General features: G+C 41.3%; 1 protein-coding gene across 1 annotated transcript in view; it reads left to right on the top strand.

The window, feature by feature from the left end:
* Positions 1-1,702: 1,702 nt before the first annotated feature.
* Positions 1,703-24,562, top strand: part of LOC148008688 (SUMO-activating enzyme subunit 1B-1-like) — a 67,411-nt gene continuing 44,551 nt past the window's right edge. Inside the window, exons 1-2 of the mRNA XM_087674073.1 lie at positions 1,703-1,743; positions 5,733-5,784. Of these exons, the coding sequence (XP_087530199.1) occupies positions 1,718-1,743; positions 5,733-5,784 (78 nt within the window). The 5' untranslated portion in view covers positions 1,703-1,717. The remainder of the gene's footprint in view (positions 1,744-5,732; positions 5,785-24,562) is intronic.

A 24,562-nucleotide genomic window follows, 5' to 3' on the forward strand; every position in this document is an offset into this window, starting at 1 on the left:
GGTCAATTTGTTGAAAAGCCCAAAATTTGTTGATGACACAGCCTCAAATTTCTCAATTCAGTGTTGAATTTTGGTAAATTTGGTGGAGAATCCTTGAATTTTGATGGAATTTAGACCAAATCGGACGAGTTTGGTAAAAACCCTGCAAATTCTGCCCGATTTGTGCTTGAGAGGGATAGCTGGTGTGAACTATGGCATGTTGGTTGAAAAATGAAGGAAATAGATGATTGTTTTATTCAAAATGTTTTTTGAAATGTTGAGGGTGTCGGGGAGCAGGATACCTTCGTTAAAAAAACTTGTCGGTCAACAACAGATAGGCGGTTGAAATGTCGGTGATGTGGTGGCATGACCGTGTCGGTAGAAGGGGCAGGCAATGACAGTCGGCTAGAGGCGAGATGGACAGTTGGTGCAACCAACACTCTAGGCGCCATGTTGGCATGTGTTGATAGGCAATGACTAGTAGATCAAGTGGGTGAAGGCGGTAGACACATCTATAGAGTGATTGCAATGGATAGGACTTTGAAGCGACCAGATTAGCGTTATAGTTGTTGGCTCGAGCAACATTGTTGGGGAGCTGCGGCAACGGTAAACGACAATTCCAGGCATGGGGTATTAGCATACGAGAGTGTGGTAGAGCAAGGCACTGCAGATGGCAGAATTTCTTGACGAAGAAAGAAGAGACTGAATGGTGGTGACGTGTGAGTGTCAATCCCCACTCGTCAGGTTTTATTGAAGCCGCGGGATGGCAATGGCTTCAAGCGGTTACCGTGGCCTAGGCGTGGAGTAATTGTGCGATTAATTTAATGGGAAATGAATGAGAATGAAATAATTAATTGATGCATAACAATACTCGATCATGAATGAGAAGTAATGAATTAATGAGAGAGAGAGAGAGCACAACACTCTAGGTGATCACACTGAATAATGCCACAATTGTGCAAAATGAGGCACAAAGTGTCTTCAAATAATAAAATAAAAAAACCTAATGGCTTAACGTTATAGGAAACCCTAAAATAAACCCTAACGTTGCCCATTAGGGGCAACAATTGCATTCAATGATAGTTTAAATGCCTAGGGTGCCCAGATCATGGATGAAAGGGCATCAACGCGTAGCCCATGAGATGGGCTATAGCATATGCATTTTTGGTAGTCATACCATCCAATAATTTTTGCATCCCTCCTTTCCCAAAGTTCAAAGCAAGAGGAAGACTTCTTTCTTTCGTATGAATTTTGCCATCCTTCCAGAAGATTAAGTCCCTCTCTAATGCATCACGGTACCATTTTCACTGCATATATAAGCAAGTAAGCTGAAACATTATGGCTGTTAAATAATTTTAATTCATTTTCCATAGCTTGCGAAGCCTTAACTATTGTAGTTTGCAATTTTTAAGAAGCTTGCATCGGTTGCTGTTGTTGCAGCAGATGTTGTTGAGAGTGCAAATACATATTGAAAGTTTGAATCGATTGTTTCATCTCATTACTTGCTCTTGCAGAAGAACGTGAACTTGAGGCATCATCTATCTTGCACCCTTACGACGGCCTTCACATTGGGTTCACCAAATGTCGGGGGTAATCAGTCGAAGGCCTTAACCACGGGGGTTTAAGAGAGAGAAGGGTGTAGAGTATACGATTCAAAAAGAATGAGAAAAGAGAGCCGATGCTAGTGCCCATGCAGCCAATGACTCATTGTTGTACACGAGTGTCTTGTGTTTGGTATATGGATTCCATTTCCCAAGCACATTTGTGAGTTCTCTTTCTTTGCGGCGTTCTTTTGTTTTCTTTCTCTTTTGTCTTGTGTTGGCTATTGAAGTAATCACTAAAAGATGAAGGATAGTTGTTGAGGGAGCGAATCACAGTCCTTGGATGTTGTCGGAGATGAGGAAGGCGACCAACAATTGTTGAGGGAGTGAAACATAGTTCTCGGATGCCAGGTTGATGGCTTGGACAGCAAACATAAATTCTAGAAGCTAGAGTGCTAAAAACTCAAACTGTAGGAACTTGGATGATCATGCCTATGTGGAAGGTCGCCAGATGTGGAGGGGATGCCAGATAATGACAAATGCAAGATGTAGGTGCCTCATAATTGTCAAACGCAATGGTGTATGATGATGCCAAGTGGTGGAGATTGAAGCATGAGTGAGGAAGGCTGATGTCAATGCCCCTGCTCAGCAAACGCAACCAATAGATGTGCCACCAAGTATGGGAAGATGACGCTAGAGGGAGGAAAGTTGACGCCAATGCGCGTGATCAACAAACAGAAGCTGTATATGTGCCGTTTGGTGTGGGAAGATGACACTAGAGTGAGGAGAGAGGGATGGATACCCACCACGAACCACAATATTTGCTTGAAAGGGTATGAGGGTAGTGGAGAGGTAGGAGAGAGAAGGGAAGAATGTCAGAGTGATGGAAGAAGAGGGTGAAGAATGACTGAAGTGGTGGCCTATTTATAGGCCTTAGCTGTCTAGGGTGATGCACAACTGTGTGGACACCCATTGATGAAATGACCAAAATGAGGACACCGGCTCTTTTTGGGGTTGTCAATGTGAAACCCTAATGGAAGTGTGGAAACTGAAGAAGTGGTTTCTTAATAGGAGTGTGAGAGGGTGGAGAGATGGGGTAGTTAAGCCTTATGTATACAGGTATACAGGTGCATAGGGTCGAAAGAGGGACATCCTTGATGCATTGAAGTCTGATAGGTTCAAATCGTGGAACTCAGATTGACATCCAGGTTCATGATGATCTAGTTATTTGACAGAGAGCAGGCTTGGCTCCTAGTCTTGAGCTCACATGAGGGGACATTGTGGTTTGGCCAAAGGGAGGGAATCCATGGTTACATATGTTCAGAGGCATTTTTGACAGGATGGTCTTGTATACTACTACGAGACATTGATTGAAACCAACCTTCCTTTTTGGAAAAAGTGGTAATTCCTTGATTAAGCACTTAATTATAGCAATCAGTAAATAAGCATAAATTGAAATGCGCAATTTACCTTAATAATCTCGGACATTGGACACCTTGTTGGCCCCAAAATTGGCGCCCCTTTCGGTATTTCTTTAACTTGATTGCTAATGGAACAAGTACAAGTTGAGATTCACAATCTCCCTTCTTGTTCCAAAAGCCCCTTTTTCTATAGCAACAATCAGCAATTAATTTAGGCCAATTGCCCCTTGATTTTTCACCCAGGACTTGCACAAATGGAACCTTGATCTCGCCAAATGCTGCCCCAAATTACAATAGATAGGTTGGCATTTGAATTCCTTGAATTTGCACAAATTTCAGGTATCGAAGTCAGTGTACAATGCCTCTACCAATTGGCCCGGGTCCCGAGGTGGTAGTCAAACCCTAATTTCTGCATACATTTAGGGTTTGCAGCAGAGATTCCTCTGCTGTCAACCAAATTTAACTGAAATCTGATCCAAAAGATTGAGAAATGTTGAGATCGACTAAGCACAAGCTGGAGAAGGAGAGAGAATGCCAAAAGAAAGAAATTCAGGAATTCTTCGCGAGAAAGGTCTTTCGATTGGCTGCAGCCTATCAAATACTGCCCAGGAGGTGTTGCCTACTGGGCACGGATGCCAGAATTTGCTGTCACCAGCCATTAGCTGTTGTCGCCAGCTCCAACAAGCCGCAAAATTGCTGTCACCTGCTGTTGATTTGTCTTTTGCTTCCCTTAGCTACCTCAGAAGGTCCTCCAAGGGCTCTAGATCAGACCAACAATATCTCCTCCCTCACTCTTGTAGGCTGAATGCATTGAATGTCTCTCTTCAACCTCCAAAGACGTTTTTTAGTCTTTCATGGGCACTTTTGCGAAGTGGCAGTCTTCTAAACCCATTTTCCAGCATTATCCAACCATTTAGTTAATTTTCAGAATTAAATAATTTTGAAAATTAAATTCAGCCCTTCTAACCCTGCCCAAAATTAAATGTGCCCATCCATAATTTAATTGGCTAGGCCATTTGCAACCTGAAGTAGTGCCCAACCTCTGCTGACCCTTAGACTAGCATTAATTAATGCTAGTCCCTAGTGTCATAATTGACACTTATTGGTCAAACCACTATCCTAGGGTCACATTTGATACCAACTGACCACCAAAACCCAGTCGGCATAACTTATCACAACTTTTGCCTTTGACACCCACTGCATCCTCGAGGTCCTTGGCTTGTACCCGTGAAATAACTACCATGTACAACACGTGCTAAACAACCTTGCACATTTGATTTGCAACTTAATCAAATGTTATGAGCAAGATTAAAGCATCTCAAAATTTCACATCCTCATGACATTGATGATGAACGCAGAGACATGCTATGGTTCTTTTCTATTTTTAGGAGTTGGCACAATTGACATTCGTATTAGGTTCTCTCTGAGTCACCTTGGTGGTGTCTTGATCACCCACTGCTTGGGTATCCATGGTTCTATTATGGTGGTTCTATGTTGTATGGACTATGATGAGTCATTATCATTGTATCATTGTATTGTATTAGATCATGGATAATTTGAGAGAGGGTGTTAGTGGGATTGTCAACTCATGTGTGAGTTTGTGCATGCATGTCAAGGTTGGGCACATCATCATTATTTTAGGCATCATTGTAGTGATTTATTTATGGCATTTTAGACATTTTATGCCAATTGACCAGCATTTAATGCTGGCTGACCTGCTGCTGTGTTTGGCCTACTTATTGTGGGTCTCCTTCTCCTCCTCAGTCATCATCGTTATTTCATAGCAAGTACCATTAGAGAGAGGGAGCCAATGACAATGCCCAAACAGCCAGTGACTTGCGTTGTTTTTGTATTGTTTCATGTCTTGGTATATGGATTCCATTTCCCGAGCATGTCTTTCTTTCTGAGTTCTTGTGCAATGTTCTTCTTTCCTTTGCAGTGTCTGTCTTTTCTCTTGTGTTATGCCATCTATTACATCAGTTTTCTATGCTTCCATTGCTGCATCCACTTTTGACAGCATTTTGGGTTGAAAACTTAAGTATGTTACATGTACAAGTTGTGAGCTTACAACTAGGTGATGGATGAGAAACTGATTGCTCTGAGTGGGCCTAATTTGACTGACCTTAATGTGTGTGCCACGTGGCATAAAGTGGCAGTGACTGAAAAATGGGCCTTGGACAAGAGCAAATGAGACTTACCTAGTGCCCAGATTTGGAGCTGGACATACATGATACAATCTCAATACCACCCTGTAGGGTAGTCCCACCTTTTTAAGGGTTCTTTACCTGTTCAAGGCAGATATACAAGCAATGCAGACTCCAGAGTTGCATCCAGATTTCCTCAGATTCCACCTCAGGGTTTAAAGTTAATTTGATGTGTGTGACATCGGCATGGAGGACAAGTTAGTATTGGTTGCTGCCCTTGGACAGGGCAGCAGAGCAGCAGGTCAACCAAGCATTGGATAGAGCAGTTCTGCCAGGACCTGTAGTATTTGGATCTTACAGCTCAGTTCATTTCCATGTGCATCTTATATAGTTCTGCTATTCATGAAGTTTGACGACGGTCGTTTCTGTGTTGGTGTCCTCTGAGCATTTTCCTAACTTGTGTTGAGGAGGTGGAGTCGTCCAATCATAGAATTTCTTGCTTATTTTACCTGATTGGCTGCAGTTATTGACGTTTCAAATGTCTGCTCCTTTAAAGTAATTGTCTGTAGACTATATTGTTCTGTTAAAAAAAATTGAATGCAGCATGTCGCAACAATTTCCTAAGCGCTGTATTTTTCATTGTGTAGATTGAGCAAAGTTCATGTGCTGGTCATTGGCATGTCAAATGTGATTGCTGAGGTGCGTTTTTCTGATCAAAACACTTAGTCAAATTCTGGCCATAGGCTGATTAACTTTGATCAAAACACTTAGTCAAATTCTGGCCATAGGCTGATTAACTTTGATCAAAACACTTAGTCAAGTTCTGGCCATAGGCTAATTAACTTTCCTTATTAGTTTTGCCATTTGCAAATTGCTTTTTTGCTTGCTTATGTCAGCTGCATGATGTAATGTTGAAGTATGTGGTTAATGTTGAGGAGTATCTGCACATGCATTCATGCATCATGTGTGTATGCATGCATACAGTTATGCACTTATGTATGTTTGTGTCTATATATGTGTACTTGTGTGTGTGTACGTCCTTGGGTATGTATGCATGCATGTATCTATGTATATGTTCGTATTATGTGTAGCTACATGTACATATGCATGTAGGATGCATGTATACAGGTATATATATGAATATCTATGCATATGTATGCATGCATAGGTTTGTATGAGAGAGAATTGAAGGCCTCCCTACTAGTGGCATGGTGTGGTGATACAAGATAGCTAGTGCTCATTGAGGCTTCTTCATTATATGTGTGGAGACTACATCTCATCTTTTTGTTTGTTGTTTGGTTGCTAGTAAGATACGGGATCTAATTTCCAAGGTTTGGACTTTAGAGATGTTACAAATTTGAAAGAACTACTAATCAAGCATGGGTCTTGGGAAGATTGCCTCAAACTGATATATTGCTGCCATAACATTCTCATTTGTCTATTTTTAGTATAGGAATGGGCTTTGGCACATTTGGTGTACTAGAGATGCGTTTATCTTTGACTCAGCCTGGGGATTTCATGGTCATATTGGTTGCATTAGAGGTTATTACTGTGGCAAGTGATTTCTATAATATCGGGGGGCTTGTCATCTCTGATATGGCTCTCACATGGTTAGAGGTTATTCACATGACTTGAATCATTATTTGTGCATGATGGTGTAGGAAACTCTTAGAGCCAGTTCCATTTTTCTGCTAGTAGCATGTCGCCTTTTTTGGTTCTTAATTGTGCATATGGCTTTGCATATTAGCTAGAAGGCCTCTTGTATATCGGATTATTCTTTAACTTAACAAATTTTATTTTTTTTGTTGGGGGGGATGTATTAACATTTATATAGGGCCAAATCAGATTGTGAGACAAAAATAGATATAACTATAAGCTGAAACATAGAAAATGAAACATCCAAACAACAAAAAGGCAGGAGAAAATGAAAGCGAAGGATTGTATTTTCTTTACACTCTCCTCCCCCATCTGATCTCAAACACTTAACTTTCAAGTCTATTTTTGTTTCAACAGCAGCATTGAAAGTTTTGAAGTGCTCAAACACATCACTCTTTTCCTTTATGAAATACACCCACAACTTTTTTCAATAATCATCAATAGACCTGACAAAATATCTATTGCCATCAAGAGATATGTTTTGTATAGATCCTCAAACATTTGTAGACACAACATCAAATATATATACCTACTCACATCTCTATCATGTGAAAAAGGTTATCTTATTTGCTTACTAAACTGACATGCTTCATACACTTTATGAAATTCTACAACTCTAAAAGTAAACAACCTTGTAACTAACCCTTTGGATTGCATTAATTGTAGTCTTTGCACCTTTGCATGTCCAATATGTTTATGTTATATTTCAATGTCTACAACCATTCATTTGCCTTTAGTATACATAGTAGCATTCATAGTAGGAATTCCAGTATCTAAAGTGAACATGCGATCAACTCTACTTCCTTTTACAATCAACTTGCACTCATCATTAAAGTCTTCCACAAAAAAAACTTTTGCATTAAATCACGCCTACAACCCTTGCTCTACCATCTGACCAACAAAATCGGGCGTGCATTGTCCAAGATCAGTAGTTAGGTAAATTTGTATTTTCAAATTTGCATTAATTGTTTGTTGCTGTAATTAAGTTGTAATCAGGGATTTACCACCTATCCATGGAAGGAAGGCTGGTTTCACGGTTCCATTGACGTGATACTATCAAATCCTTTGAATTGGTGGGCCTGTGGTACTTGATTGCAACTTGGAACTATTGCATTATTGCTAAAATTGTCTCAGCAGTGAATTACAGCAAGCATGTCTACACAGGGTGATACAAGATGCATTACTCCTTGGTCAATCACGTGGTGAAGGGGAAAATGCAATGATTGATGTTGGGCATGGTTCTCAGCATGGACAGCATGCTGAAAATGTGGGAAATGACCCAAATGTTGGCACTTCAATGCATAAAGAGACTGATGACTAGCAAGGGCGGAAGAATCTGATGATAGCTTCAAGGATCGAATGCATACAACAACAAATATTTTTTGTTGAATTGGCAAAGGATTCCCAGTTTACTCGATTCTTGAATGCCCCAAAGAAAGACAACAAAGGCAAAGAGAAGAAGACACCTTCTATAGCTTCGGGATAGCCACAAGAATTGAAGGAAATGCCTAAGTCTTCTTGGCAGTGAGTGCAAATGCATGGCCAACTTGGTAGTGCCAATCCATGGGAACATGCTCAGCAAGGCAATTATGCACATGCAAGCATGGGACAGCAAGGATACTTTGGTGGTGGTACCATTTTTCATGCTATGGTTGGATAGGCACCGCATACGGGAATTTATGGCACAAATACCTATGGTACGCAGCAGCCGATGCATGGCTCGCAACACCCAATGTATTTGGGTAATGCAAGTGGAATGCCTAATCCGATATATGGCAGCTAGACATGATGCCTTGGGCACAAAGCGGGCCATATGGATATGTATCGGCACCCCTAAGAATTGTTGGAGCACAAGAATTTGGTGCTTGTCATGTAGGCGCTTCAAATATGACCGGTTTTTTAATGCAAATACAGTCAATGCATCCTTTTTGCAGCAACCCATTTATGATAACTTGACTCCCATAGGTCCGCCAAAGGACTATGATGAAGGTGCGAAAAGCGTGAAGTTTGAGCCTTTCAGTGGTGCACAAGATCGGTTGAAAGCTCTTTTTTTTATTCAGCAGTTTGATGCAGTCTACTCTGGAGGCAATACGCGAGGCAGCCACATTTTTGAAGGGAAATGCATTGTAGTGGTGGTTTACACTTATTGTTCAAGGGAAGTCACCTACCACTTGGGTCTAGTTCAAGCAAATGTTTGCTTCAAATTGGTTGACAAGTACCTTTGAAGTAGACATTATGACAGCTTGGAATCAGTTGAATTCTAAAGACTGCAAGAACTTGGATCGGTAAAATAAGAAGTTTGGGGATGCATTGTTGCCAGTTACTTCTTATCGCCTAGCACCCTCCATGAGCAGGTGGAGAAGTATATTTTTGGTTTGCCAAAGGGTATTCGGGATTTTTGCATTAAGTCCACTATTTCCAACAAGTCTGAGCTTATAGAAATTGCTACTACAGCCGACATATTGCTGCATGGAAGGGATGCAGGATTCCACGATGATGATGCCAAGTCACATTTCAAAGAGGCAAAGGCTGAGAAAAAGGGTAAATCTGAAAATAAAGCTGAAAATCAGGGCAGATCTGAAAATAGGGCTGAAAAGAGGAAGAGATCGGAGAGAAAGAGTGGGAAAAGTGATGCACGATGTAAGGAGCTGATGGTTGAAATAAATGCTATATTTGTGAACACGAAGGGCATATGGCATGCAACTATCCTAATAAACAAGAAGCTGAAAAGGATGATAATAAGGGAAAGAAAGGCAAAACCACTACTGGTTTAGTGCTTGATGTAGTGACAGATCAGCCTAATCAAGATAGTACTAGACTTTGCAGGACATGGGGCAAAATCAAAGATCAGCATGCATTGATTTTTCTTGATCTAGGGGCACGGTCAAATTTTATCTCTTGATATGGCAGCCCGTCTAGGCATCAGAGAGGATGAGATGGGGCCCATGGGTGAGATTGGTATGGCATGCAAGGGACATGTAGAGTTGGTTACTCCTATCATTGGAAAGCTTTGTTTGCACATTCAAAGTTATGTGGACAGCGAAGAGTTCTTTATTGCTCCATTGGAAGGATGTGATCTCTTGCTTGGTATGCCTTGGTGTCATCGTGTGCATGTCATGATTGATATTCATGATAAGATTGTGACCCTCTTCCATAGAGAAAAAGTTCATACTTTGGATGTAAAATTGAAAGGGGAATTTGTTCTTGTTGTATCTGCTTGTGCTATTTTCAAAGTAATGAAAAATCATCTTTCAGCTTACTTAGTTTTCACTAAGAATAAGCAAAAGAGAGCAGTTGATCATCATAGGCGTGCTTTGCACTTTGCAGAGGATGATTATGTATTGCTGCGATTTGAAAAGGCATGGCTGAAAAAAGATGAAGGGCAAACAATGATTGCATCCAAAGTTGTCTATGAGATACTATGAGCCATTTCAAGTGTTGGAGAGGATCAATGATGCATGCTATAGACTGAAATTGCCTCCACATTGGCGGATACACAATGCCTTTCATGTGAGCTTGCTTAGACCTTTTCATGGAGATGTGCCAAAGGATGTATTTGCTGAAATTCAGCCGGAGGTTGAAGAGCTCGATGAAATACTGGTATCAGAGCAGATTTTAGTACGCAAAGAGAGGAAGATCAAGGGTAAGGGTTCTAGAAGGTACTTGGTGATGTTTCAAAATTATTTACCAATGGATGCCAAATGGATAGAGAAGGATGACTTGGTAGACTATCCTTAGTTGTTGCAGCTTTATCTTGATGCTTTCTAGTTACATCCAACTTTAGTTTGGGCTCAATGAGCTTCAGCAGAGTAGAGGTCCAGAGTATTACTTGATGCTTGTGAGGGAGCTAGCACCTCCGCTCCTTAGTAATGGATAGCTCTAGAAGTAGTGGATCTCGAAAGTATTCAGCATACATTCAGGATACTGTAGCTGAACAGTATGTTTGCCAAGAGATCACTATTCAGTGTACTAATCACTATGTTTGGTATGCAGATCAGTATGGTTTTGAATGCAACTCCGAAACTGTACATTTGCATCGGTTTGTTCTGTGTATAATTAGTTATGCTTGGTATGACATTGGTTATGCTTGGTGTAGCATCTGTTAATGATCATCAGGGACTGATTATCGAATGTTGGTTTTCAGCTTATGATCATTAATATTCATTGGTATTTAGCTAGTTTTGTGAACAACAACATGTCTTATGATGCCATTGATTTTTCAGCCATGGTTTATTCTTGGTTTTTGCTATACTATGGTTTGGTTTTGCCAGATGAATTGAGCTCATGTGAAATGGACATGTCACATGATAATCTGGCAATGTTTTTAAGATTCTTTGTGAGTTTTATGTTATGTTATGTTGGCCAGTAATTTTTAGCATATGTAGGGCATATGGAATGGTTGAACAACAGTGTGGAATGTTGTGTTGACTATGATGCCCTATGGAAATTCCAGTGTAGTACTTTTGATGCATTTGGCAGTGCAATCGAGAACGATTGCAAGGATTTCAAGGGGGAGGGCTATCATGGGTTTTGAAACCTCAGTTAATATGTGAATTAATTTTAATCACATGATTAAGTAAATGTTGCACATGTGAGGTGCAACTGGGGTTAGAGTAAATTTACGAGCCCAGGACCCAAGTAAATCATAGGATATCAAGGGAAAAAGTTGCTATAAGTTATGTTGTATAGGTACTTGGTGGTATCTGGTGTCAATTGTTGGCCTAGGTTATTCATTTGGCCATAAGTGTCAGTCGGTGACAATAGAGATGTGGCGTTTAATGGTACCTAATGCTGACCTAATGATCAAAGATGGCACAGAGAGACTCGGGAGTGAAAGATGCCTAGCCAATTTAATTATTGGCCAGTTAGATTATTTTTCTGAGCATTGAAATAATTATTAGATTAATTGTCAATAATTTAAGACTGAAAATTAATATTTAATGATGGATAATGTTAGAAAAACCATTTGGAAAGGCTGCCACTCGGCAAACTTGCCCATATAGGCTAGTAAAAGGCTGAAGAAGAGGAAAAATGAGATCATTCTTGCCGTAGCAAAGATGGGATAGTTGTGAGTAGCCATGGCCAGTCTATTTTCAACCATTGCAGCTAGCCACGAGTGAGTTTTGAGGAGGTGATTATTTAATGATGGATAATGTTGAAAAAAACATTTGGAAAGGCTGCCATTCGGCGAATTTGCCCATACAGGCTAGTAAAAGGTTGAAGAAGAGGAAAAATGAGATTATTCTTGCCGTAGCAAAGGTGGGATAGTTGTGAGTAGCAATGGCCAGTCTATTTTCGGCCATTGTAGCTAGCCACGAGTGAGTTTTGAGGAGGTGATTGCAGATTTGGACCCTCCAAAGGTGGGCGATTGCATCTAGGTAGAAGATGACAACTGATTTGGATGTCTCAGCTGTAGGGGACAGCATTTAATGTTGTTGTGGTAGGGCAGCAACTATGTTTGATTGATTTTCAATCATTCTTCGTGATTAAACTCTGAATTTTCTCTCTCTACAGCTTTCTCTCTCATCTCCTAGCCATTTCATAGCCTTACTCCGAAGATCTCATTATTTAAGACCCTTGGAGATTGAGTAATTTCAAATTTCTTTAATGTAAATCCTAATTTATAGTAGAACTTAGGGTTTAGCTGTAGCATCGAGAAGCGTGCCAAAAATTGGAAGCTCCAAGACTTGGATTTTTCAAGGTTGAAGGTGAATTTCAGCTAAATTCAGTTGGAGAACTAGCTAGCCATTGAATTTGGGGCATTTCCATCGTCCATGAAGTGGGTGAAGGCCAATTAAGTACTTGAATTGAGGGGCAACACAGATTGAAGACTTGCTGGTCACTTTGGACAGCAAGGGGAGTTTGGATTGCAAAGGGGATTGGGAGAATCCCATTGTAAATCAACTTTTTCTTCAAGAAAGCTAAAGAAATACTGAAACCGGCACCGATTTTGGGGCCAATCGGGTGTGCATTATCCAAGATCAGTAGGTAAATTTGTATTTTCAGATTTGCATTTATTGTTTGCTACTGTAATTAAGTTGTAATGAGGGATTTATCACCCATTCACGGAAGAAAGGCTGGTTTCAACCTCCTATTTATATATGTGGATCCTTCCAAAATTAGGATTTTGGGTTATGGCGCATAAAAACTTTGGTAATCTTTACATTTTGGAACTATTTTAATGAGTTTATTAAGATTTAATGTGTAATGCATCTTTTTTGGCTTAATTGGGGGTTTGAAGAGAGTTGACTGCGTCTTCAGTACCGCATGAGCCCCCGTTCTTTTTCTTTTGATATAGCTGTCCACAAATGTGGACTTGGCACTACCTATAGTGGAGGTGTCAATAGTTGAAGATAAACTTGTGTTCAAGGCTTCATCATAAGTGTGTTGAGCTAAACATTCATTACCCATCGATTAGCTCTTTAAAACAACCCCAAATCAACAAATTGCTAAAAGTTTCATTAACTAGGGAGTGGTTCTAGAGAGTTTTTGTGTCCTTCATGCAAAACCCCAATTTGGGAGGATCCTTCCACGTCTATAAATAGATTGGTTGCCCACCATTCAGCCCATCCTTATCTTGCAAGTTTCAGCCATCAACCGTCTTCCACTAGCTATCTTGCTCCCAACGATTGCTGCTATGTGGTGTACACAGTTGTGGCCCAATTTCCCATTGCTGCTGATGAGTAGTTTCCATCATCTACGCTAGGTCATTTTTATATTTTTAGCACTTTTCTTCATTAGACTCTGCTTCGATTGGTGGTTGCTACACTTGGGATCCATCTCCACTGGATGACACACATTGACACCTCCCTTAGCTCGCTCCCATGAGAGCCAATGGTTCTTGGACAGCTGATTGCTTTAGACTTTCATATTGATGATGAGTTCAAAGGTACATTCTTGCTATGCACTTTACTTGAAAGTTGGGATACTTTCAGGACAGCTTTGAGTAACTCAAATGCTCAGCTGTTATATTTTGATGTGGAGAGTTCTTTGCTGATGGAAGAACTCAATAGACAAAATAATTCAGCAAACAAGTCTTCTAATGCATGCATACTAGAGGCAGATTTCAGCAAAAGGGGAGTTTTGAAAATAGAGCACATAGCAAGTCTCGTGGCAAAAATGTGGAGTGTCATCATTGTGGCAAGAAAGGGTGCTATAAACGGGACTGTTTTTAATTCAAGAAAGAGAAAGGCGAAAACAAAAACACTGAAGATAATAAGGCTAAGAAAAAGGACAACCAACCTGCAAAGAAGAGTAGGATGAAGATAGAAGAGGTAAATGGAGTCACTCATGAGAATGATAGTGATGGTGTTGTATTTCTTACTTTTTCTTTGAGTGCACATGCATTGATTGCAGATTCTGAGGATGACATGCACACTTGGATACTTGATTCAGCTGTGTCTTGTCATGTTACACTACACCATGAGTGGTTTTTTAACTACAATGGTGGTGCACGTTGTGTTGTCCACTTGGGGGATAACTATGCATGTAAAATTGTGGGTATTGGCAGTGTGAAATTGGAATTCCAGCATGGCTCCGTGTTTGTTTTGCATAATGTGAGGTATGTACCTTAGCTCAAGAAGAGCTTGATAAGCAGATGGCAACTAGATGATGAAGGCTATCACACCACCTTTTGGGATAGCAAATGGAAAATTTGTAAGGGCTCTTACATTGTTGCCAAGGGTTCCAAAAGGGATACTTTGTATCCTTTGCATATATCTTGCGTGCGTGACCATGTAGTCACCATAACCAAGCAGCCAAGTGTTTCTTTGTAGCATAGCTGGTTGGACATATGAGTCAAACTAGAATGGAAGTGCTTTCTCGCTTGGGTTATTTGTCGTCTTCGAGGTATGCTGATTTTGAACAGTGTGATCATTGTATTTATGGTAAGCATGCTCAAGCACCACATAAGAAATCTCTCTCTCTAAAGTCTTCACCCTTAGAGTTAGTACATTCAGATGTATGTTAAATGCTAGGGTTATCTTCAGGGGAAAATAAGTATTTTATTACCTTTGTTTTGTTGAGAGTCATTTCTTGGATGCGGCCACGTGAGCAATGCCACGTGGCAGGCTGCCATGTGGCAATAGTCGGATAGTCGGACTGCATCAGTTGGCTGCATTTAATGCAGTCGCCCTGATCATTTATTGATTTATTTACAGCTTATAAATAGGCTGAGTTTTCAATAGTCTATACATTGTCTCTGATAGATTTCAGTCTGCTGATTGTGAAGATTGCTCTCGGGGCTGACGGAGATCGAGATCCTCGAGGTGTAGACATACGCAGATATTTTCTTTGCATCCCTGTATAATTTTGCATCTCAAAAAAAGGGGAATAACTAAAAAAAGAAGGAAGACAAATCTAAGAAGGACAAACACAAGGAGTCTACTTGTCACATTTGTGGCAAAATAGGTCCCTGGAAGAAGGATTGTCCCGACAAGTAGAAAAAGGAGAAATCTTCAAAGGATTTTGGAGCGGTGGCTCCTCCCTCATCAGCTGCTTTCCTCCATTTGATGTTGCATTGACGGCCCCATTTACTCAGGAGTGGTTTATTGACAGTGGTACGTCTAGGCACATGACTCCTTCTTCAGCAGTTGTTACTCATTTGCGGCCTTCTCATGGTTAGATTCCTATTGGTGATAGTTCGTCTATTCCTATTCAAGGATGGGGCCAACATGCATCTTATTCCAGATGGGCGTGGTGGTGCCTATGCATTTGAGGTACTTTATGTGTCGGCGTTGGGGTATCATCTTCTCTCGGTGCACAAGATTTGTGCCTTTGGCCTTTTGGTCGAATTTGATGTGGATTCTTTTTGGATTTGTGATCGAGCATCGAGAATGGTTCTTTCTTTAGGTCATGAGGAGAATGGAGTCTACAAGTTGCGGTCTTCTTCTTCCTTGACTTCTCTTCTTCTTACCTCCCAAACTGCGTCCGAGCTTTGGGATGCTTGGTTTGGTCACCTTAATTATAAATACCCCCGGAAGGCGCTAAGGACTAGTTTGTTCGAGATTTGCCACATATTGTGGTGAGTCAACAGCCTTGTGTATCTTGCATCTGTGGAAAGTAGACTTGTGATGTTGTTCCGAGCAAGGCTTCGTGGTGGTCTTCAGCACCCTTGGAGCTTGTTTCCACCGATTTTTGTGGACCGATGGGGATGGAATCCCTTCGAGGGAGTTTGTATTTCATGCTCATTGTAGATGATTATAGCAGGATGATATGGGTCTAATACTTAAAGCTGAAGTCGGAGGCTTTCTCAAACTTCAAGGATTGGTTGATCTTTGAGGAGAACCGATCGGGGTAGAAGCTGAAGACCTTATGATTGGATAAGGGCGGAGAATTTGTTTCTAATGAGTTTGCTCGGTTTTGTGCAGATCGTGGCATACACCAGGAGTTTGCAAATATAAACATCCCTCAGGAGAATGGCATTTTGGAGTGGAAGAATTGCAGTGTGATTGACATGGCCCGTACTATGATGGAGCATCGTCAGACACCTTAGTGTCTATGGGCTGAGGCTGAGGCTGTGGCTACTTCAGTTCACATCCTTAACCGTTCCCCTACTTCCGTTGTTGTTGGTATGACTCCTTTTGAGGCGTACTTTGAATCCAAGCCCAATGTTTCTTATTTTAGGGTTTTTGGGTGTGGTGCTTATGTTCACATGCAAAGATACATCGTGACAAATTTGAAGTGGCTTCTAGAAGACACGTATTTGTGGGCTATAGCTCGCAATCTCTATCGATTGTATGATCATGCTAAGTGGGATGCCTACACGAGCCATAATATTCGGTTCGTGGAGGTTCTAGCCCCAAAGGGGAGTGAAGATCACCCTGTACTTGGAGATCCCAGTGATAAATGGGTCCCAACTACTGTTCCTCTCAAGCTTGTCTCTCTTGAGGACTCTTCTTCGGATGAGGAGCCTGTACTTGGAGATCACCGTGTACTTGGAGATCCCGGTGATAGTTGGGCCCCACCTGCTATTCCTCTCGAGCTTGTGTCTCTTGGGGACTCTTCTTCGGATGAGGAGCCTACTACCCAGCCTCCGGATTCACCGCTTGGTTCTCCATTGATGGTGGATCTTCCAAAAACTTTAGTAGATGGAGAGAGCTGAGGCGAGATTTGGCCTCCTTCTCGTTGGGCCCGTGACACTTCGAGATTGAGGGATGGAGGGGACTCCCTAAGGAGTGGCAACTGTAGGATGGACCGCGGAGGTCATGGCGGCACCAGACACATACTACGGAGCTTGTTTGCTCTAATTACTATTTGATGTCCCATGTAATACAGGATAGAGAGCCTACATCAGTGAAGAAGGCTTTACAGTTTGATCATTGGCGGAAAGCGATGGAAGCCTAGTTGGAGGCTATTGAGAGTAATGGCACATACACATGGATGTAAAAACAACTTTCTTACATGGTGATCTGCATGATGAGATCTATATGTAGCAACCTGAGGGTTTTGTTGCAAAGGGAAAAGAGTACTTGGTATGTTAACTCAACAAGAGTTTGTATGGGCTGAAATAGGCACCACGAGAATGGTATCATAAATTTGATACATATATGCAATCTCAAGGATTCCATTGCTCTCATGTTGATCATTGCTTATACACCAAGAAGGCAACAAATGGCAGCCTTATTCTCTTGGTTTTGTATGTGGATGACATGCTGAATGCAGGTAGAGATGTTCGTGCCTTGGACTCCTTGAAGTAAAGTTTACACAACAGCTTTGATGTGAAGGATCTTGGTGAGGCCAATCACATTCTTGGAATGCGTATACTCAAGGATAGATTAAAGGGTCAATTTTATGTGTCACAGTAGGAGTATCTTACTAAGGTTTTGCAATGTTTCAATATGGAGGGGAAAAAAGCCACTGGTGTACCATTGACTCCATATGTGAAACTTAGTATAGATAAAAGCCCTACATCTGATGATGGAAAGGCTAAAATGGCCAAGATACCTTATGTTTGAGCTGTTGGTAGCTTGATGTACACTATGGTTGCTACACGTCTTGACATTGTATTTACGGTGGGAGTGGTTAGCAGGTATATGGCATATCCTGGCAAAAAGCATTGGGAAGCAGTGAAGGGTATTATGAGATACCTTAAGGGCGCAAAGGATTTGTGTATCTGCTTTGGGAAGCACAAGCCATTTGTTGTTTGCTTCACGGATGCAGACTATGCTGGTCATTTTGACTACAGGAAGTCTACTTTAGGATATGTGTTTATGTTCATAGGGGGAGTAATCGCTTGGATATCCAGGCTGCAAAATTGTGTTGCATTGTGTACTACAGAGGTAGAGTATGTGGCTGCCACTAAGGCATGCAAAGAAGCTTTATGGCTTTTACGTCTTGTGAGAGAGCTTGGCATTACAGAGGTTCCTATCCTCCACAGTGATAGTCAGAGTGCTATCATGCTAGCACGGAATTTTATCTTTCATGGAAAGACAAAGCACATGCAAGTGAAGTATCATTTTATCAAGGATGTACTTGACAACAAGAGCATTGAGCTTGTGAAGGTACATATAGATGATAATCTTGTAGACCTTACGAATGGTCTTTCAGCAGAGCGGTTTGCTCATTGCAGCCTTATGATGGGGGTTGGATAGTATATGTGTATCTCAGCTTTGTACACACATAGACTTAGTTGATTCTTTCCTCTACCTTCAGGTGGGAGGTTGTTGGAAATAAAGGCTCACCGTGCCTTTTATGGTGTTCGCGTGTGAACGCATCCTAACACTTGTACTTTATATATATTATCAAAACCTAAAGTGGTACGTCGTGCTCTCACTCCTGCTCACTCTTCGTACTCTGAACTCTGTACTCAATCTGACTTGCACTCTGTCTCGATCCTTGTACAATGACATCACATTCATCCACTTTAGAGTTCTCCCTCTTCGTTATTTGTGTTTGTATGTTTTAAGTTTTGTATTTTGCGTTTAGGGTTTGAGGTTTGCATGTCGGTGTTTGAGTCTTTGTGTTTTAGTTGTGGTCTTATTTTATGTGTTTCCTTATTGCTAACCCTAGGATATCTTCACATGGTATAAGAGCCAATGTTGTTTCAAAGAGTATCATGTGGCTATCGTGGAGTGCTTAGTTTTGTGCAAGATACATGAACGTCACGTATTTGATTCATGATGGCTCAAACAAGTCCATCTTTGGATGCTCTGATGCTTTCTCTAGCTACTTCTTTAATGGAGGCCTTGAGGAGGCATTATGGTCTTAATTTGGAGAACAATGCTTCTACCAAGCTTCCTTGTAGGAATCACTCACCGAGACCCAAGTCTTCTTTGTCTCATACTCCTTCACAAAGTGCATCTCAATTGGAGTACTCTGCTAATGAGATTCATCACCTCTCATTTGAGGAAAGACTATCCACTTAGGACACAACTGAAAGTTCAAACTCTTTACAATCAAGCCTAGTGGCAAAATTGTACAATCTATTTTTGTGAGTTTGATTTTGTTTATATTGCTCCTTCTGTTATGCAAGAACCAATTGTAAGTTACCATTGAGACTTAGATTGGTATCGTAGGGTTTTGAAGAAAACTCTATGTTCAGAGATGTTCCATAATGTAATTCTTCATCCTCTATTTCATTCGAGTATGAGTTTGGTGCTTCCCATTCACTTTTGCATTTTCCACCATTCCCTCCCATATTCACTTTATATTTAGATTTCTCTTCTTTCAATCTAGATGCTTAGTTTAGACCTGCAATAGGTTATCCAGTCTTAGCGCACAATTCCTTTGATGCACATCAAGGTTTTAGACCATCACTAGACACTTAGAAGTATACCACTACACATCCTAGTACATCGTTAGTAGGAATGCCACCCTTGAATACTGTACCTTACACACATCTGCAAGTGCATTGCTCTCTATCCTTTGGTCCTCTTGTGTGGGAAATCCCCCCTGTACACTGTACTACCCTCATTGATTCCTCAAACATGTGAATCCCCATCTTGTGTTGATGAGTCACCTCCTTCTTTGAAGGAAACAAGGAGTGGAAAGAAATCACATCCACATTTAGACCCAATCCGCCTTCCCCAATTGATCCTCAACAGGGACCGCATTTCGATACTGATGGTCAGTCTACTTCTTTGAAGGAAAAAGGGAGTGGTACCCTCACATCCTCACAAAGACCCATTATGACACTTCTTTCCCAAAAAGAATAAAATTTGGACATTTTGCTAGAAACTAGGTCATGTAGATGACAATTTTCTCTAAAAGGCCATGGCCATAGGTCTTAGATCCACACCCAAAATCACCTTATCCCTAAAATAAGGATCTTCTATTCACACCGAAGGTGAATCCAATCCCTAGTACTAAACCAACCTTAGCCCCTTGCTGCAGTGGTAGTACCTCTCAAGGAGGTTGAGAGGGGGTCTTCCCTAGGGAGGTAGTGTGAACACACATTGTTGTGTGTAAAAGTACGTGCTCAGGTGTGAACACCTTTTGTGCCACTTAGCATTTACTAAGGTTCAAAGGTGTAGGTGGATACCTTTCTCCACCATGGAGCTTCACCCTCCATAGCTTGCCGGTCCATCTTCTTGAAATCCATGCCCAAGAGTGGTGTGAGAGCGGGTCTTATTTGTCCAACAAAGGTCAAAGAGGTAGCTTGCTTGCGCATTGAAGAAGGAGACAAGAAGAAGGAGAAGGTCTGCAGCCGACGATTGTTGCTGCAATAGAAGAAGAAGAAGAAGAAGAGAATATCCCATACCAGTCGCCTAATGAGAGCTGCGTTCGTCACTTTTGCCTTATACGTGTTGTTGCTTGCCCAAAACCAAGGCTTCACCTCCTGTCCGCCCAATTAGTTGGCGCTTCGAGAGGCATTGTTTGTGACTTGACCTGCCCCATCCTGGTTCGCCAATCTTCCGCACCTGTTAAACTGTCACATCTCAAGGCCACATTGGCGATAGCTCCTACTTGGTCAATTTTGATTATTCTTGTTACCAATATGGCCCGTCATCTAAAGTTAAGCTCAAAATTGAAAGCTTTAACTTTAACTAAATAAATTGAAACATTGGCTTGTTAGAGATAGTTCACATCAAATTGGGGATTTTTGATTTTTATTAAGATTTCTTGTCATTTAGCCAATAAAAATTGGGGCTTCTAAAATCCAAGCTTGCTTTCTTCAAATTTCTTCGTCAAAATTTTGTCATTTTTCAATTTGAGCTCTCTTCATGGTATGTACCATTGGGATGTCGAGATATTGCATCACAATTGAAAAATTCTCGGGCATTGGGTTGTCTTTTGGAAGACAAAGATCTAGCTCATACTCATGTGAGAAGGTGCATGGAAAGTTGTCTCCACTAACGAACTAGGGCATGTTCGCGGCAACACACACTTCATCAAGAATGGCTTGAGAAGAATGAAAGCGCACTCACCATCATCGTGCTTGGCATCTCTCACAACCTTCTTTATCACCTTAATCTTACAGAAACGACAAAAGAGGTATGGGATGGCCTTTAAATCACATTTGCGGAAGATATTAATAATCCCAAATTATTTGTGAAGATACAATTGTTTAGTATCTCTTGCAATCCTTTAGAGACTCTCAAGCAACATCTCGATCATTTAAGTCTTCTTTAGCGACAATTGACCACTCTCAAAAGCCATCTAGATGATGATGATAAAAAGGCTATACTTCTTAATAGCTTGATGAAAGAAGCACAATTCCATGAAACTGTGACAACTCTTAAGATGGCTCGAGAGATGAAATATGAAGAAATGGTTACCATTCTTTTGGATGATGAAAGGTGCAACAAAGATGTTGACATTGCAGCGGCAGCCTTCTACACCAAGAAACAACCACCCAAGTGCCGATATTGCAAATGTGTTGGTCACATTGTTGATCAATACAACAAGAAGAAATATAAGGAGCAAGATAAGCAATACGCCCAATATGTCGTTGCTAACACCTTATTTGATAGTGACTCTGATGAGCCACCTACTACCTCTGATAAGGCCCTTAATGTATCTATTTCCTCACTGTCCCTTGGCGATGCTGAACCCTATTGGTATGCTTTTTGAATCAAATCCTAAATAAATAAATAATATGTTTTGGAATTAGATATTGACCATGCCAATGCATGTGTTAAGGACTTTCCAAATACTTACTGTGTGGGGCCATCCCTCACCTGATTGGTCGCATACATACATAGTCTATGGGACTTACCCAGACACAGATATGCATGGTTGGCCCTTGAGTCCTCTAGGCAACTTGCTAGAGAGAGTGATACTTCATGTTGGTATGCACAGATGTCGGCCTGGTTTGAGCTGCATGGCTTTAGCATGGACAAGTTACCCCCCTTTCAGTACTCCCTTGATGCACCATCTCTTGATGTGAGCAGGTTAGAGATTCGCAAGATCATCAGGATGGATCTTACCTAGTTGGATATCAGGCGGACATGGTTGATGCCAGGGGAGGAGCTAGGAACAAAGATGGCTTTCTACTGTGAGCATTTCCTTCACACTACTGACGATGGATTTATTGTTCGCCTAAGATACATGGACACCCACCTTTCCCATGGGATCAGATGTACTATTGGCTAGTTGGGCACCTCCTCACATCTGCTAGAGATTGAGATTGGTAGATATAGATCCATCCCACCAGAGGAGCGCATATGCCAGATATGCCAATCAGAGCCAGAGACAGAGGAGCATTATTATGCCACTGCCCAGCGTATTATGAGGTCTGTGGTCGTTTCCACTGTCTCTTTAGAGACGGATTTGGACCACTATTGACAGTCATGGATTTTATTGATCAGCGATGCCTTGGCCTCTTTCTTCTTGAGATACGACGGCTTCGTGACATGCGCCTCAGGAGTATAGCTGCTCCAGGACACCGAGGCCCTTCACAGAGGTAACCCACAGACTTCTTTGCAAAGGAGACTCAGAAGACTTTAATACAGTTACAACCACAGTCCACATGAAAGCCTCTCCCACTGCCACAGTCCATATACAGACAAGGAGTATTGATTGATCGAGCCATTCAGCTTAGTCGATCCAGACGTCGTAGGTCTTGACACAGACACCGATGATACCTTCATAGGCGGATACAAGGGATTATTGCTCGGGCTAGAGCTAGGCCCTCCATACCCACATGAGATTGTACCATTTGAAGCTCATTGTTACTAGATAGAGCTCTATGTTTACACATAGCCATAGTTAGTTTCCTTTCTTATTTTTCTTTGTGCTACATATTTTGCCTAGACAGTTGTACCATCATACACATGATTGTAACTCATGGTCTCATAGGCCATTTTGGCCTTTTGTAGACGTTAATATATTATTTCATTTCATTTCATTTCTCTCTCTCTCTCTCTATCCCTCGCTCTCTCTCTCTCTCTTTCCTCCCGCCCTCAATCATGGAGCTTTCCCCTCCATTTCCTATTGGTCCATCTTCATGAACTCCATATGCAATAGGTAGCATGGACTCCATATGCAGTAGGTAGCGCAATCCCCCTTCCCAAGTATCTGTGCCATGAGTGCGGTGGATCCTTGATCTCCCCCTCAATGAGTGCCTCATAGTATCTCTAACTAGTGTAGTCATTACTGTCCCCTAGGCTAGTCTCTTAGGAGTCCTAGGTAATCCTTAAGAATCTTAGGCTAGTTTCCTTTAGGCTTAGTCATATTTTTTTAGTCTTCTTTTGCATTCACTTATCCATACAAACTTGTTGCATTGTTTTTTCATTTAGCTCTCATTTTCTGTTTTGTTTTGTTTCGGGCCACCTCGCTTTTGACCTCTATTTTGCAAATTTTGATCTCTTTTGTAGTGTTTTGTATTTTATTGTAGGGCTAATATGCATGTTTGCACTGGTCCTTCTTGGTTGGATACATGAGATGTGCATTGTTTCTTTATGGTTTCATTTTGCTCGGGAGCATCTCTCTCGTTGCTATCATGGAACCGACTTTACCTTGCTTATCTAGTTGGGTGCTTCATCCTCATCTTCATCTATTATCATGGTTGTTAGCACCACATGAAGATTGACATAAGGCTCTTTTTTCTCCTTCAACATTGCCATCTAGGGTTGAGAGGGGGTTCCTATGACATCAGTCTTTTCCCCCTGTTATACCTTCTCCTTTGCATTGTATGATTTCATCATGTTTGTAAAGGGCACTGAGGCAAGTGAACAAATTTTCCACGAGGGGCATTGTTTAAGTGGCACCTCCTACACGTGTATTCTTACCATATAGCACATTACTCTATGCATCTCATTATGCAGAGCACCCTTGAGTGGATCTTTAGCTATCTCCACCGACGGTTCTCACCACCTTACTTCTTAAACACCCTTTTTCTCGTCATCGAGACCTCGAGTGGTTGGGTTAGCTTGTTTGTTTTGTGATGTGGTGAACCCAAAACAAATAAGCTGACCCAAAACAAACAAGCAATGGCAAGTGCATATTGCCAATTCTTGCAACATCACATACATAGTTGTCCCCCAAGTGGACAATACCATGTCTACCACTACTATAGTCAGAGAACCACTCACAATGTGGTGTTACATGGAATGAAGCACTTGAATCAAGAATCCAAGTGTGCTTGCCATCATTAGAATTTGCAATCAATGACTATGCACTAAAGGAAGAAGCAAAGAGTACTTCCTTGCCATTGTCACTCTCGTGATTGGCTACATTGACTTCCCTATTTTCACACTTTGCAAGTTGGTTTTCCTTTCTCTCATCTTTGTTATCATCAATGCTTTTGCCCTTGTCCTTCCCTTTCTTCCACTTAAAGCAATCCTATTTGAAATGCCCTTTCTTGCCACAATGATTGTAGTCTACATTTTTCTACGAGACTTGTACTCGTTTGCAGCAAGACGTGCATTGTACTATGGCA

This window comes from Lygodium microphyllum, unplaced genomic scaffold (genome assembly GCF_053477565.2).
Source record: "Lygodium microphyllum isolate KBCC unplaced genomic scaffold, Lygodium_microphyllum_v1.1.10 scaffold_83, whole genome shotgun sequence".
NCBI lineage: Eukaryota > Viridiplantae > Streptophyta > Polypodiopsida > Schizaeales > Lygodiaceae > Lygodium > Lygodium microphyllum.